At 47.0% G+C, this 15511-nt stretch overlaps 1 protein-coding gene across 4 annotated transcripts in view; it reads left to right on the top strand.

The window, feature by feature from the left end:
• ILDR2 (immunoglobulin like domain containing receptor 2) overlaps nucleotides 1–15511 on the top strand; it is a 64196-nt gene that overhangs the window by 36395 nt on the left and 12290 nt on the right. For 2 of the 4 annotated variants that reach the window (XM_030302476.1, XM_030302477.1), the window contains exons 4-7: nucleotides 639–695; nucleotides 3722–3868; nucleotides 4982–5158; nucleotides 13746–13859. In XM_030302476.1, the coding sequence (XP_030158336.1) occupies nucleotides 639–695; nucleotides 3722–3868; nucleotides 4982–5158; nucleotides 13746–13859 (495 nt within the window). The remainder of the gene's footprint in view (nucleotides 1–638; nucleotides 696–3721; nucleotides 3869–4981; nucleotides 5159–13745; nucleotides 13860–15511) is intronic. The other 2 variants (XM_030302480.1, XM_030302481.1) reach the window with 2 other exon arrangements.

Genomic DNA, 15511 nt, shown 5'->3' with positions numbered 1-15511 from the left:
TGGGTCCCATATGGAAGACCCATGCCATATACATATGTATAGAGTATTTCTGAAACCAGAAGGAGTGTAGAAGAGCGTGTAACTCATCTAGCTTTATCTTTTCCTCGCCTTTGAACATTTTAATCATTGAAACATCTTTAGGCTATAAATAGAACATGTAGTGAGACAATTCTGAGTTAAAACCAAATATGTACTTTTGTTTTTATATGGACATAGGACTGTGTATGGATGTATGAAAATGTAGGTTGAACGTTTGGGTACAGATGGGTTTGACTTTCCAATAAAATGTGTGGAGAAGAATGTATAAACGAATGGAGACGGTATGTGTCAGTCTGCTCAAGCAGGGTTTTTCGTATTTGAAGCAGAGAATTTCCTCCTCCTATAAATAGTTGGAGAGAAAGTTCTGTTTCTGCTTCCATCTGGTTTAGGTGCAGAGTTCACTTAGATGGCTGCCAAAGAGTGATGGAGAAAGTTATTCCCTTGACTAAGCCCCGCCTCGGCGACTTGCCTCTCCTACCCCAAGGAGCGTGGGTCCATGGCCCTGGTGTAGGGACGGCGCCACGTGGAGCCAGCCTCCAAGCTGTATTTTCCTTCGGAGTAACCTCTTTCCTTCTTCTTTTTCCTTCCACCTCTTCCAGGCAGGACAGGGCTGCTTGCTGATCTCTTGCCCAGTTTTGCTGTGGAGATTATGCCAGGTATTCACTCATTTAACTCTTTATTTGCTTAATTTGCTGTCACTCCGTCTGTCTTGCTTCTGCATTAGTCGCTAATTGTTCCTTTAATTTGTTTGCACATTTGTCTGTATTATTTCTGTGTTCTTTTCCAGGATGAACTGAGCCCAATGGAAGAGCCTTTAGATTGTATTTCTTCTGTTAGTAGGTCCTCAAAGGATAATGATTAAAAATAAGCTGCAAGGGGGACCCAGTCCTTCAATGTCAGGTGTGCAGGCTCTTTGGCAAACTCCATAACCATTCAGCATCTCAGCTATCCCCAGGCAGCTAGAAGTATCCCTAACAAAGTAATTATTTATCTGCATTTCCTTATTCCCTAAGTTATATGTTTACCCGTTCATTAGTGTATGACCATGTTACTCTGAATTGCCTTTTGTAACTTTACCAAAACAGTTTTTCAAACCTTATGAAGTCAGTACACCCCTCCTTCCTTGAAAAGCACATACTTACAGACCTACATTGCTTTGTATACAATTTCAGGGGCTCCTTGGGCCCCATAAGTCCCTGGGATCCATGGACCATATGTCAGGGAAACCCCAGATGCACAGCTCTGTCATTTTATTTTTTATTTTATTTTTTTTAATTTTTTTTTCAACGTTTATTTATTTTTGGGACAGAGAGAGACAGAGCATGAATGGGGGAGGGGCAGAGAGAGAGGGAGACACAGAATCGGAAACAGGCTCCAGGCTCCGAGCCATCAACCCAGAGCCTGACGCGGGGCTCGAACTCACGGACCGCGAGATCGTGACCTGGCTGAAGTCGGCCGCTTAACCGACTGCGCCACCCAGGCGCCCCACAGCTCTGTCATTTTATATAGCTTAAGTTGAATGCACCAGCCTAGACAAGCCAGCATCCGTTCAGTGCAACACTACAGTCCATAATGGAAGGAGGTTCCATGAGAAACGGGAATGAACCACGGGAAAGGACATATCCAAACTCAGAGAATACTAAAGACTATGATTCATTCTTGCTTTGGAGGGCTACTGCCAAAGGGTTGAGAGCTGCATAATAGTTGGGAGCAACAGAGAGATACAGACTATTCCCGGCCATAGGTTTTGACTTTATTCAGCTTTTAAAACATCCAAAGTCTTCACAGTTGAATTTCACCAATTATTCTTCCACGAATTCTCCTGTTTTGCCGTTAGCTGGCCAACCCAAATATAAACATGCTTCCTGTTGATGTTGACCCCAGGGACACAAATAGATATCTCTTTGTGATCCCCCTTACCCAGAGTGCTGTCAACTTGTACTCGTTTGTTCATCACCCGCAAACATACACATACAATGTTACGAAGCATCGCTTCAAGCTAGATGTTATGTTCCCCCAGTCCCAGGAAAGAGTTACTGTATTTTTCATATCTGGTCCTGGTCCCTTGAATATCCCTCCCTTTTGCCTCCAAGAATCCTTGCATGGATAACATTCTTTTGTTTCTCCAGGGTAACCTGCCAGTCCTTTATCTTTGACTGCTTGACCCAAGACCGTTGTAGCCTCCATGCCACAACACTCATCTAATCCTCAGAGCTCATATCTGTCTCCAGAGACAGAATGTTACTGGGTTATTGCTAAGGTCCAGGACAAAGCCCTGAGCTATCTATGGTCCTCAGCAGGAAAGTTTTCCAGACCGTTCTCAGCAGGCGCAGGGCCTTCTCATTTCCTCACTGAAGAGATGGTGACCTGGTTAATTTGAATGGGGATGAGTGGATGGGGTGACGAGGGACGTTTCAGGAAATATAAGTTGTTGGTTTTTTTCTCTGAGGAAACTGTGTTCTAGACAAAGGTCAAAGAATTTTATCGTTATCACAAAACCCTTTATATAACAAAAATGTCATATTCTCAAGCTCCAACTGAATGTCCATTTAACTGAAAGAACATTTAATAACCAAAATTCAAGAAAAACAATATATACTTAAAGTTCATTGTAAAGGGACTTTTTGGTAGGCGGCTTTCGATCAAAATGAATTACTTTGATTTTTTGACTTTTAAAGGAACTCATGGCTCACTCTAGTCTGTCCAGTCTATAGGAAGTTGGGTCCTATAGCCAAATCCCAAAAGCGTGACACAAAGTCACTCGAAGGTCACAGTCATTTTTATCTAAGCCAAATGGAATTTGTTTCCCTCCTCTTAATCTTTTGGATGAGCAAATGCACTAGAAGCTGTGCTCATCCTCTGGTAGAGGTGGGAAAATAACAGGAGTTAACAAACATAGCCAGTATAGTCCTCAAAGCCCTGAGCCATTTTCCCCGCAGCTACACTGGCTATTCAGCATGGTCAACCTGAGCGTGATCCAACCGAGCCATTCTTGGGGGCGTGGCGACATCATATTCTCCACCTGAGTCTTTGTCTCTAGCTTTCGCTAGCCATGGTTTGTTCCACAGGTTTTGTTCCAGAAGGTTTTGATCTCAGCCTTGATGCTGAGTCCGGGAAGGGTGTTACGGGGTGGTCAGCAGGGAAAGTAGATGAACACATAAGGAACCTGGACCACTTAAATATGTGCCGGTTTAGACCGTGGAGACATAGAGAACTTTCTCTCAGGACTTACATTTTTATAGGAAAGAGTAACTTGGCCGCAAAAGGAACATATTCACAGAATCCACCTCTTCGTAGCTCAGCAAGCAAGGTTCCTCCTCTCCCCAGCCGGGGGGTCTTTTTGTTCTTGTCCCATACTTGTTCTGACGCTACAGTTGATACCGTGAACCTTTTGCCCAGGAGGGGGCCCCGAAGCTCCCCCATCACTTTGTGCTGGTCGTTACGTGTGCCCGGTACGACCTAGGCAACCTTCTCCCCTCTTCCCCATGACCCCCCCCCAACCCTGTGAAGTCTGCACTTCTCCCTCTCAGAGTTCCCCCTGAGTTTGGGGGCTCCGTGCCCTGTTACCGGATACTTCCCCAGATCCCTCCCGCCCACTCCTCCCACAGTAGACAGCCATGAGAGTGTGCCTGTCCCGACAGCGGGCCACCTCAACCGTGGGTTTCTCTGTGCGTCCTTCCAGAGTGGGTGTTTGTTGGCCTGGTGATCCTGGGAATCTTCCTCTTCTTCGTCCTGGTGGGGATCTGCTGGTGCCAGTGCTGCCCTCACAGCTGCTGTTGCTACATCCGCTGCCCATGTTGTCCAGATTCCTGCTGCTGCCCGCAGGCCTGTGAGTAAAGTGACTAGTGGGGAGATGTAGAACGATCGCGAGAAATGTCACCTCACCATCAGACAGCTGTGTACCCTGAGTTCCTTCTCCGCCTCCTTTCCTTCCACCTTAAAAGTTGGTCGTTCCAGGCTCACACCTCTGCTGGGAGCCCCCGGCATCCTGAGATGCCCATTGCTGTTTGCCTTCTCACCTGCCTGCACCTCTCCATACTTCTCATCCACACCAGTCACCCCTGCGTTTGCGACTCTCATTGGCACTATTGGTGAAAGGAAGGGCAGCTTCCAGATGTCAGGTTGTGGGTAAGGCTTTTGTCCTCTCTTCAGGCCCTCAAGCCAGAGGAAAGGCCATGCCTCTCGGATGCAGAGAACTCCTCTTTTAACAAGCAGAGTATGCAGACTGCAGCCTTTGAGTACCATCCGGCCACGGATGAGTTTTATTTATTCCCGTGACAAAATGGTCCACAAAGGGACCAGTCCTTACTTGGGGATTCACAATTTTACCTGAATGGCCGAGCCCGTGTAGCCACTAAGTTGGGCACCCTGGCCATAAGCCGAATACATCTTGAAGGAGAAAGACATGCGTGCATCTTTAATATTCTTAGGATTAAAGCAGTTTCCAGGAGGACCCAGGTTATTTGCTCTGCCTTTGAGAGCACAGAGCAGGGCCAGGTGCAAGCTCATTACCTGCTCTGCCTCTCTAGAAGAGGTTTGGGGTCCTCCTGGAACCCAGGAGGGTGGCATGGTGCGAGGCCTCCTCCGGAGGGACAGAGGCAGCCTACAGACAGTGTGGTTAGCAATGGGCCGTGCCGTCACCACGGACTGCCATGACAGCTCCTAGTACTGCTTAATTACTCAGTTGCCAGGTACTGAACACTGTAATTCCTTATGTCATTGCTTTTGGTGGAGCTGGAGGAGTCCAAGGGGGTGGGGGAGAGTGGTTCTGATGAATCAGTTCAGGCCTTGGAGAACACACACACACACACACACACACACACACACACAGAGGCACACATCCAAGAGCTCCCGTAAGCGCATCCTCAGGGAGTTTTGGCGTGAGGGTTGCGGAGGGTGGGACAATAATATAATCTCTTTTGCTCTTCATCTCCCTCCACAGTGTATGAAGCAGGGAAGGCAGCAAAGGCCGGGTACCCTCCCTCTGTCTCCGGTGTCCCCGGCCCTTACTCCATCCCCTCTGTCCCCTTGGGAGGAGCCCCCTCATCTGGCATGCTGATGGACAAGCCGCATCCACCTCCCCTGGCACCAAGTGACTCCACTGGAGGAAGCCACAGTGGTAAATGTAGTTCCAGACCGCCCTGCCCCATGCTCCTCTCTGGCTTCCGCTCTGGTTCCTTCCTGATAAGAACCATCAGCTCAGTGCTTCTTCTTTGGAAAGTGACGGTCTCCATTCCAGAAGCGGGATCTCTCTAGCTCTATCAGATGTCATCTGGAACGCGTGTCAGGCTCTCCAAGGGCTGCAGGATGTAGCTGCCCCTGCTTTCTTCCCAGACTCCTCGGTAACTAAGATGATGAGGAAAAGAGGCAAGGTACCCGCTGAATGTGGGTCATCCAGTGAATAAATAGTTCTTTCAGCCCTACCTAGGGTTCAGGACTGGTGCGTTACAGTAGGTACTGTGAGGAACACTAAGAAGTTTAGGACCCGGTTTGCCCAGGAAGCGGTACGGCCCAGCCAGGGAGAGACAATAGGCTTTTGTTAGGACAATTAGATGCTGTAAAGAGTATGGTGCTGGGAATTCAAAGGATAAAGAGCCGGAGCAGTTACAGAGTTCAGGGAAGAGGTGGATTTGAGCTGGGCCTAGAAGAACACAAAGGAAAAGGAGAGCAGACAGCGGGTTGCTGGGCACCCCCAGGAAGGACACATGGTGGAAGCCTGGGGCTGGAAGAACAGGGTGCGTGTTTGACAGTCTCCAACTTGGCTGACTGGAAGAAAGTGGGAGGCTTTAATGGAGCCTCACCCAGGTGAGGGAGGGCCTTGAAACCCCTTCAGGAGAGCCGGGACTTGGTGCCATAAGGGAGTCGGAGCCACTGCAGGCAGGTTCCTGAGTTCTTGGAGAGGTGCTGTGCTAACAAGGCAAGTGGGAACGGAAGAGAGTGGGATCGGCGATCCCGGGCTGAGAGGTGACTGAAGCCGTTCAGGGGGTATGAGAGCATCTGGGTCGTGATGGAGGCCATGGAAGTTGAAATGAGCAGGTAAATCTGAGAGATACTTCGAAAGAGGAAGCAGGTATGACTTTAGGGAATGCAGGAAAGGGGAGGCTTCAGGATGAGTGCAAGCTGTCCAGTGATGCGCACCATAGACAGAATTAAGTACTTGGTAGGGAGAGCTTATTTGGATGGAGATGAGCCCTGGTATTTAGGGCATGATGCATTCGTGGTTATTGGCGAGGGCACAGGGGTAGCAGGGGCGGAGAGACATTCAAATGTAGCTTTCCGGGAGGTGTCTGAACAGGATTACAGAGTAGTAACGAATAGATGTGTGTGAAGTATATTTGGAAGGCAACTTAAATCCCTAGGTGTGGATGAGCCAGCAGGGTTGGTAAAACAGACACTTCTCCCCTGGAGGTATCTGGACTTCCTTCAGTGGGTGCGGGAAGAGTATCCGACCCACTGAATGACCTGTCCGTGCTGGACCCTGGAAGGAGTGGATATCCTCAGTGAGTAATTGGTATTTGTGGGTTTGTTGTTTTTTTTTTTTTTTTTTTTTACCCTCTCCCTGGAACTATTAGTAGAATTCTGACGTCTGAGCCTGGGAATGAGTCACAGACTGAGAAGTAAAAGTTAATGATCAAGGACACACAGAGAATTGGAGAGATAAAGACAATATAGTTCGTTTCTCCCAAGGATGGAATGGGAAAAGAGACGTTAATGGAACTTGTCTCATAATCGGTTTGTGGCTTCCCCTTTCTCCAGTCTTTTTATCCTTCCTTCCCACCAGAACCCATTCCCTCTTACTTTTTGGAAATGGATTCTCGTAATGAAATGATTCTTACTCATCGGGTGACAGATACTTCCTCTCTCCTGATTTCAACCTTTTTCTGGTTCCTGCCATACTAACCAAATGCAGTTAGAAGTGGCTGGAGGGGGCGCCTGGGTGGCTCAGTCGGTTGAGCGTCCGACTTCAGCTCAGGTCACGGTCTCACAGTTCGTGAGTTCGAGCCCCACGTAGGGCTCTGTGCTGATAGCTCAGAGCCTGGAGCCTGCTTCGGATTCTGTGTCTCCCTCTCTCTGTCCCTCCCCCGCTTTGCACCGTCTCTATCTCTCAAAAAAATGAATAGATGTTTAAAAAAAAAACGTTTAAGAAAAAAAAGAAATGGCTTGAAACATAGGAACACTTATTATTTCACAGAGCAAGAAATCCCAAGGAAAAGTGGCTCCGGGGTTGCTTAATCGATCAGTTCAGGTAGCACCACTGAAGGACTGAGTTCTTTATAGCTTTTGTTCTGTCCTTCCAAGCTGGCTCCCCTTATGATCCTGTGGTGACTGCCATAGTTCAGGTACTAAATGCATTCAGAGATAGAAAAAGATATGCTTCTCCCTTGTGCTGCTTTTCTCAAGAGTGAGGAAACCTTTTCCAGACGCCCCTTCCCCTTCTAACAGACTTCTTGGTGGTTTTGTTGGCAAGAATTGTGTCCTGTGCCCGTTTCTATACCAGATTGGCTTGAACTAATCGAGACGCATCTCTTAGGCCAAAAACACCTAATCACCTTGGAAATGAACAAAATCAGGGTTCTGTTAGCCAGCAAAAAGGGGAAGATGCACAACCAATGTTAGCCACAGCTAGTCTGGCCCAGGTTGTCATTGTGTGGTTCACCGAGTCAGGATAGCATTCCTCATGACCCCTAGTGGGCACATTTCCGTACTCATGGCCCCATGGACAGAATTATTGATGGCATCTGGTTATTTGTCTGTTAAGAAAAAGGTGGCTTGAGCCAATGTTCTATGTCCATTATTTGTTAAAGAAGGTTAGAGATGTTAAGAAGTGCTGATTTATAAAGATGTAAGTTTAGCCTATTTTATATTTATATGCTAGCTCAATTTTTGGGTAATCATCTAGCAATAGTGATTTTTCAGGTTACATTTGTATACAGTGCCCTTTTGAACCCTCTGGGTAGTTGGAAAGGCATCTTTGATGAGCTGTGTGTAGTGTAGCCAGTCAGTTACCAACTGGGAGAGAGAAGAGGCGCCTTGATTCCCTCCCCCGTTCTTCTTGGCAGCTACTTGAGACCTCTGTTACAATAGAAGAACTCTCTCCTCCTGTCCTGCCCTGGACTCAGCCTCTTCAGCTTTGTCAAGGTTCTCTCTTTATTGAGTACCCCACATTCCATCCCAGTCTCCCCTCTCCTTGCCGGACTGTCTTGCTCTAGAGACTCCTTCCTAGCAGCATTCAAAGCGTGCCTAAATCTCTCCATTAAAATAAAACAACAATTTGCAAAAACCTCGTAGTCCTTGGATGTTGCTTCCCTACCCCTTTTCTCCTCTTCACAGCTGAACTCCTTCAACGTTTCGGATGTTTCACGTCTCCATTTCCTCCGCTTTTCGCCAGCTCCTCGACTAACTTCCATCTTGCTGTCGCTTTCACTACTCCAGAAACAGTGCTTGTGAAGATTGCCTTGTGGCAAATCTAATCAATGCTTCCCAGTTCTTAACCTCCCTTGACTTCTCAAAGCGTTTGCCACCCCTGCCCCACCCCTCTCTCTTTGCCTTCCCCAACACTTTGGTTAGTAATTTTTCCTACTTATTTCTCTCTACGCTGGCTGGCCTTCCTCCTGTTTTGTCCAAGGTCCTCTCCCTGGGAAATGTTATCTACTCCCACGGCTTCAATCATGTTTTCTATGCTTATGGCTCCCAGTCACTGTCTCCAGCCCCTCTCCTGCTCCTCAGTCCCATGTACCCAACTGCCTGGACATCTCACAGGCATTTCAAACTCGGACTCTAGGAAGTCGAATTAGTCTGCTGTTTTTTGACTGCAAACCAACTCCCGCATTTCTTATCACAACAGGTGGCCCGGTTGTCCACCCGGCAGCCCCCACCAGAAGCAGGGACCTCGTCCTCATCTCTGCCTCACTTCCCTCATCCGGTTGGTCACCAGGTCCCTCGGATTACACCTCAAAATAACCTCGAATCGGTTTACTTTCCTCCACCTGTATTGTGCTATCCCGGTCCCTGCTACCCTCCTCTCTCACCTTGATTAATGCAACTATCTCCGACACTGGCTTTCCACCGCTACTCTTGCCTTGTTCTAATTTATTTTCACATCCACCTGGCCTCCCCTCATTCTTCTTACAAAAGAATTGAGTAGGCAAGTAGGGTTTTGAAATGTCATTTTCAAAACTAATAAGGATATGCGTCTATATATATGCCTACTGTATGTATACAGAGGATATGCAAATTTTAAACATCACTTCTCCCACAACTGAGCTGCTATCACCCTGGGGGTGGAATGTGGCAGCTGTTGCATCATCCATAAACAGCCTTACTTAGCTCATTAAGATAGGGTAGGAAAAACAAGGCTATATCCATGGGTATCTGCCTCAGAGACTTCTTCTGCAAGTTTTAGAAGTTAGGCTTGGCTGTAAAGGAGAAATGAACTGAAAAGTAGCTGATTGCCAGTCAACTGGGTCAAACACATCAGCTCAACTACTTTAACAATAAGAATTTTTGTAGTTTGGCATCAAAATGAACATCCCAATATTCCCTCCCCGCCAGAACCAAAGTTGCCGAGGCTAATCCATTCGAGGAGTTGAAGTATGAAGAGCCACACCAACCAAAGGACTTGGGCCAGACAGAGCTTGAAAAGATAAATAGATCCCGCATCCATGCTAAACTGAAACATCACTGGGGGGGAAAAGTCATTTTCCAAAAAGGGCTGGACTTTGGCCAATGGTCCAGGACCTGTCTTTTTAAACTGTCACCACACATCAGAGAGTTCTCGGATCTTCAGGCAAATTACAGATAAAAATCAACCTGACACCATTTTACTTGTTTTCATGTAAGAAGAATTTGATGAATGCCTACGAATTTTCCCTCACAGAATTTGCTGTCTAGCAAAATGCGCATTGGGGGTTTGTGAATGGAAATAAAACGAGTAAAGAAATACAAAGCAGTGTATGATAAGACTGCTCTCTGATGCAAGCTCAGAGAAGGAAAAGTCTCATCTGCTTGGAGGGATGAAGAGAGGTTTTCTGGTGTTTTAAATGCTCCTGAGCGTATATGTGACACAGAGCCAGATTCTGCCAGGATGAGAGAACTTGTTTTCGTTCTAGTTTTAGTGTGCTACACAATCAAACTTACAGTTTTCAGTTGAAAAAAAGAAACACCTTTTTGCAGGGAGAACGGCCTAGCTTTTTAGCTACTGAAACCAAATAGATGATACCTCTAAAGTCTAAATATCAATAATTCGTCCTCGTCCTTCTCGGCAAATCGGAGGGATTTAGATTTCTGAACACATTAGCTGAAGTCAAGGCAGAAAGTATCCGTTCTAGCGGAGTCTCTTTATAATGCCAGGATCGGAAGGTGAGACAACTGTCTTCATTTGAGGCTGTAAATAGTGACTGTAACTTTTCAGGGACATGATAACCTGTGCATACATCATCAAACCTGTCTCACAAGGAGGAGTGTGATTTGTTATAATGGCACAGAAAACAATCTATGCTCTACTCCAAGTTGCAATTAACGGAGAGGTTTCCAGCTGTTGCTCGGAGAGGCGGCCATCTCTCACCACCAGGGGACAGCGGCGACATTGTTCCATAAGGCAGCACCTCCCCACCTCCACTTGATCTCAGTATGACTGAATGTTTACCGTAACAGTGCTTCACATATTTAAAACACCTGGCTGAAGCCATCGCTCAGGTAGGGTAGGCCCCTTCCCTAATGCCTCCAGCACCTGCTAGTGTTCTCCTTTAAAAAATAACCATCAATAACGGCAGCAAAACTGACCTGAACCTTGCTGCTCCCTCAAGCCATCGTTCAAGTCCTCCCCTTCCTGGCCAAAACCCTCTGACCAACCAACCACGTGGCTGCTTCTGCCTTACTCTGCAGTCCCTTGTCATATAGTTTCTATTCCTGATTTCTGTTCATTCGTTCGTTCGTTCACTCATTCATTCATACAAACACATGTTTCTAGGGTCTACAGTGTGCTAGGCTCTGTGCTTGTGCTGGAGATGCAGAGATAGAACCGGTCCTTGTCCTCAGGAAGTTTAGAAGCTAGAGAGGGAAACTCTACAGGAAATACTCTTTCCAAGGAAATCATTACCCCCCGCACCACCCTCAGACTAGCACCAATTCAGCTCAAACGTTTATTTTATTTATTTATTTATTTTTTAATTTTTTTTTCAACGTTTCTATTTTTATTTTTGGGACAGAGAGAGAGACAGAGCATGAACGGGGGAGGGGCAGAGAGAGAGGGAGACACAGAATCGGAAACAGGCTCCAGGCTCCGAGCCATCAGCCCAGAGCCTGACGCGGGGCTCGAACTCCCGGACCGCGAGATCGTGACCTGGCTGAAGTCGGACGCTTAACCGACTGCGCCACCCAGGCGCCCCTCAAACGTTTATTAAGTGCCTACCAAGCACTGTTCTGGGCTTTACGCTGATCTAGAATAAGACTTCTTTTCCTTCGAAAATCTTTGGGAAGATGAGACATTTATACAAATAATTTGGAACAAACTAGAGCGTATTGAGGGTCCTAGTGAAACTTCCAAGTAAATGGTTTATAAGAGAGAAATGAGATGGAGAGAGAGAAGAAATAGAACTTTATAGCTATGAGAATCAGAGAAAGCTTTTGGGATGTGGTGCCATTTGAGCGGCCCCTGATAATTACAAGGAACTCAAAGAACTCTACCGATTAGGTCTTTGTTGTCCTCTTTTTTACCTTTTTAAATTTTTTCTGTATCTGTCTTCTCTTCCTTGTGAAGAGAAAGGTTGGGAAGATTTAAAGTTGGAGAAGTATTAGTTGCATTTTATAGACATTAAAACCAGGTACTTGGTAGGTCATCATTTATTTGAGGCCCCTCAATAAACCAGCCACATGCCTACCAGTGCCCAGTTCCCTATTTCCTAGCCCTGTGTTTCATGCATCAGACATGACTGCCTCAGAACAGACATAGCAGTTCCGTGGGATAATTGCATTTTAATTGAACTGTCTGTACTACTCTGTAAACGCCTCTGCAGAGATGGAAGGAAGAGTGTGTAGCTTGATAAATAAAATCATTCCTGCTAATAATTGCTTCTGCATAAGGATTACGAATCTAACCTCCAGGAGAAGGTGCCACTTAAAAGCGTGTGCTGAGATTCATTAGTTTTTTTTTTTTTTTTAAAGTGACTCCACAATTGGAGATGAATCTGAACTGCCCAGAATGTTCTCATATAGAAAATTGGTGCACCTGCAAATGGGTGTGGGGGCGTTCTTTCAGTTTTCGGTGCCAGGGCTGTGATCAGAGTGCTGCGGAATGCTGTATTTTAATCTTCCGTGGACATAGTTCGTGCGTGGGGCTTTGTCCACAGCCAGGGTAAGGTGACCAGAAAGCAGAAAGCAGAGTCCCCTCTGGAGGCACATGCAGTCATGTGGTTTCCTTATGGCATTCGCCCTGCTTTGGGAACAGAGGACGTTGGGGGCTGGGTCACTTTCTTCCATCCCGTTGTAGAGTCCTGACTGGCTAGAAGATAGGACGACGGCTCAGATCCTCCCACCCAGGGCACACCTTCGAGCATTTCCTACTCTGGGCTTTCTCCTCTTGTCTTTCCTACTACCCCTGACTCCTAGGCTCCAGAGAGGCTTCAGTCAGATAACATGGTTCCAGCCCTGGTGCTGCCAGTAATGCTTGAGCAAGTTATGAAATCCCTCTGAATCAGAGTTTTCTCAACCATAAAATGAGGCTACCGGAACTTCATTAGGGGTTGGGAGGAATGAACGTCCATTAAAGCATTTAGCACCGTACCTAAGCACATTTATAGTGCCCAATGAGTGTTGTCTCTTGCCATTGTTGTTACATCTCCATCCCATTCCTTCCCTTCTCTTGTTTCCCTTATCTGTGAAGATTAGACGTGCCTGTGTCTGATCACCCTTGAGGCGGGTATTGGACTTGGCTGATACTTAAGTGATATGGGGCTTCAACAGCCTTTGTATCTGACAACATGAGTGATGGGAATGTAGGAGGTGGTATTATCTCTCAGGCTTTAGTTTTGTTTCTTATTAAGCCCTGAAAATAACACCTGCTTGTAACCACATAGCGGCAGGTTGAATTTATCATGTCTAGAATATGGTATTCCCTTTCCTAAAAGGAAAATGTTAAAGAAATAAATGGAACCATACTTAGCAATCCATGTAGTTTGCACCTTCCTTGGCCCAAATGTATATCATAGTCTCTAATCCCAGTTATGGAGTCTTCGCATCATCTCCCAGGAACCTAGAGGCGTTCAGGCCACCTTTGTCAAGGTCCCTGATGTTGGGGTGTCTGTTTTATTTACATGTGCTCCTACCAAGTGAAGATATGATCCCCAGATGGTATAGAATGATCTGTCTAGAAAGTGGTCTTTTTTTTTAGTGTGAGTATACTTCCCTGAGCTTTGAGAAGATGATCTTTAAGTGGAGCTCTAGAAGGTCAGAAAGCAGGAAACAGAATTTAACAAGTGACCCAAAATACACTGTCATAGAACTCTGTTATTTACCTGCTGTTCCTCCGTTCCAGGGGCACCATCTGATAAAAGGGATCTCAGGTATGGTTCCATAAGTATAAATATAGATGACTATTTCTGGGTGATTTCAAAAAGAGTTGTTATAAGCAGGGACCATGTTTTTCACTTGGTAAAATGGAGGCCGCCTCCTGCTTTTTTCAGCTCGCCTTCCTGTCCTTTCCTTAACAGTTCGCAAAGGCTACCGGATCCAAGCGGACAAAGAGAGAGACTCCATGAAGGTCCTGTACTACGTCGAGAAGGAGCTGGCTCAGTTTGATCCGGCCAGAAGGATGAGAGGCAGATGTGAGCATCTGTTAGTTCTGTGTGATCTGCGCGTCATGCGGGAGTTCGACGCTTGAAGGGGATTCGGGGGTTACCAAACCCGGGCAGCCCTGAGCTCTCAGGGTTAGAACTAGCAAGGGTGCCGGTGACATCCTGAGGACAGTAGCCTCAAGTACACACAAGGGAGAGAAGGGGCTTCTGGTGCGAGGAGTAGAGCAGATGTGTGTCCCTTGGCTTACGTTGTACCTCTCCATGGAGTAGCCAGCGCTGCTGGGCCTGTGCAGTCCTGGGTTGGAAATGCTTTATTTGAAGAGTCTCTCCCGGCCACTCTCTTTAAAACAGATTCAAAATAATGACAAAAGATGTGCGTTTTTTCCCCAGCACGAAAGCCCCCATCATTGAACAGCGGTCCAGCTGCTGACTTGCTAGAGGGGGGCCTCGAGGAAAGTGAGTGAGCAAGTCTGCCAAATGAATCTACCAAAAGGAGGCCCGACGTTCCTCCGAGATCCCCAGCGGCAGAGACCGAGGGGCTAGCAAAAAGGGCGTCCCTCTCGTCAAGAGAACCTTTAAATCACTGCGTTGCGGGGCCCCAACCTTAACTCACTCACAGCCCGTTGGACGCTTGGCAGCCGACACGGCTGATTATTTGGCGTGGATCCCAAATTACCTTCCGTGATGAGGGGCGGCACAGGGCAGGTCTGACGTAGATTCGCTAATTATCAAAAGGGTGCTGGCGGGCCTGGTGGTAAGGTCACAATGTCTGTCTCTCTTTGAACCCTCCTTGCCTTGGAAGCAAGGAGAGACTCGATAGAATTGTTGGGGAAACAGTCCCAGACTAGAGGCACTTTATTCAGATTAAGGACAACATATTCCTCCCAGTTTGCAATGCTAAATTCATCCTGTCTGGGCTGCATCCTCCCACCGCAGGGACTATAAAAAGACAATCTCCAGATTGGAATGTCAGGAATGCAGATGTCACTGCACTTGACAAGTTAGTTGTAACGTGTTGTCATGGAGCCCTGTGAGGGGACACAGATAGGGATCAAGGAGAAGGATCCTGGGAGGAAATCTGTGGATCTCACAGCTCAGAGAAAAAGTTAAAACCTGAGGTTAAGCTAAAAGGATGGGTGCCGGTTTAGGTGATGTCTCCTGCCTACCTGGATGGTCTTGGGGGACTGACAGATCATTAATGTCATGGAATCTTAGCATCTTAAAGATGGCTGAGGTCAACCTTTGCAGTGTACAGATGAGGAAACAGAAGCCCAGAGGGTTGAAGTGACCGGACCAGGATGAGAACCCAGCTCTTCTGATTCCCAGTCCTGTGCTCTTTACCCAAGAAATTTTTGAGCAAACTGGATGGCTCCGTGGCTGCCGCGGCTGTATCTGTTTAGAGATCACAGCCTTTTACCTCCTAGGACTTTAGTATGTTAGAGCTGAAGAGACTGAGGTTGTTGAATCCACCTCCCTCATTTAAAAAAAAAATTTTGGGGGACGCCTGGGTGGCTCAGTCGGTTAAGCGGCCGACTTCGGCTCAGGTCATGATCTCACGGTCCATGAGTTCGAGCCCCGCGTCGGGCTCTGTGCTGACAGCTCGGAGCCTGGAGCCTGTTTCAGATTCTGTGTCTCCCTCTCTCTGACCCTCCCCCGTTCATGCTCTGTCTCTCTCTGTCTCA

Source organism: Lynx canadensis, chromosome F1 (genome assembly GCF_007474595.2).
Source record: "Lynx canadensis isolate LIC74 chromosome F1, mLynCan4.pri.v2, whole genome shotgun sequence".
NCBI lineage: Eukaryota > Metazoa > Chordata > Mammalia > Carnivora > Felidae > Lynx > Lynx canadensis.
The sequence above is the reverse complement of the archived record's forward strand: the minus strand, read 5'-3'. Positions and strand labels throughout refer to the sequence as shown.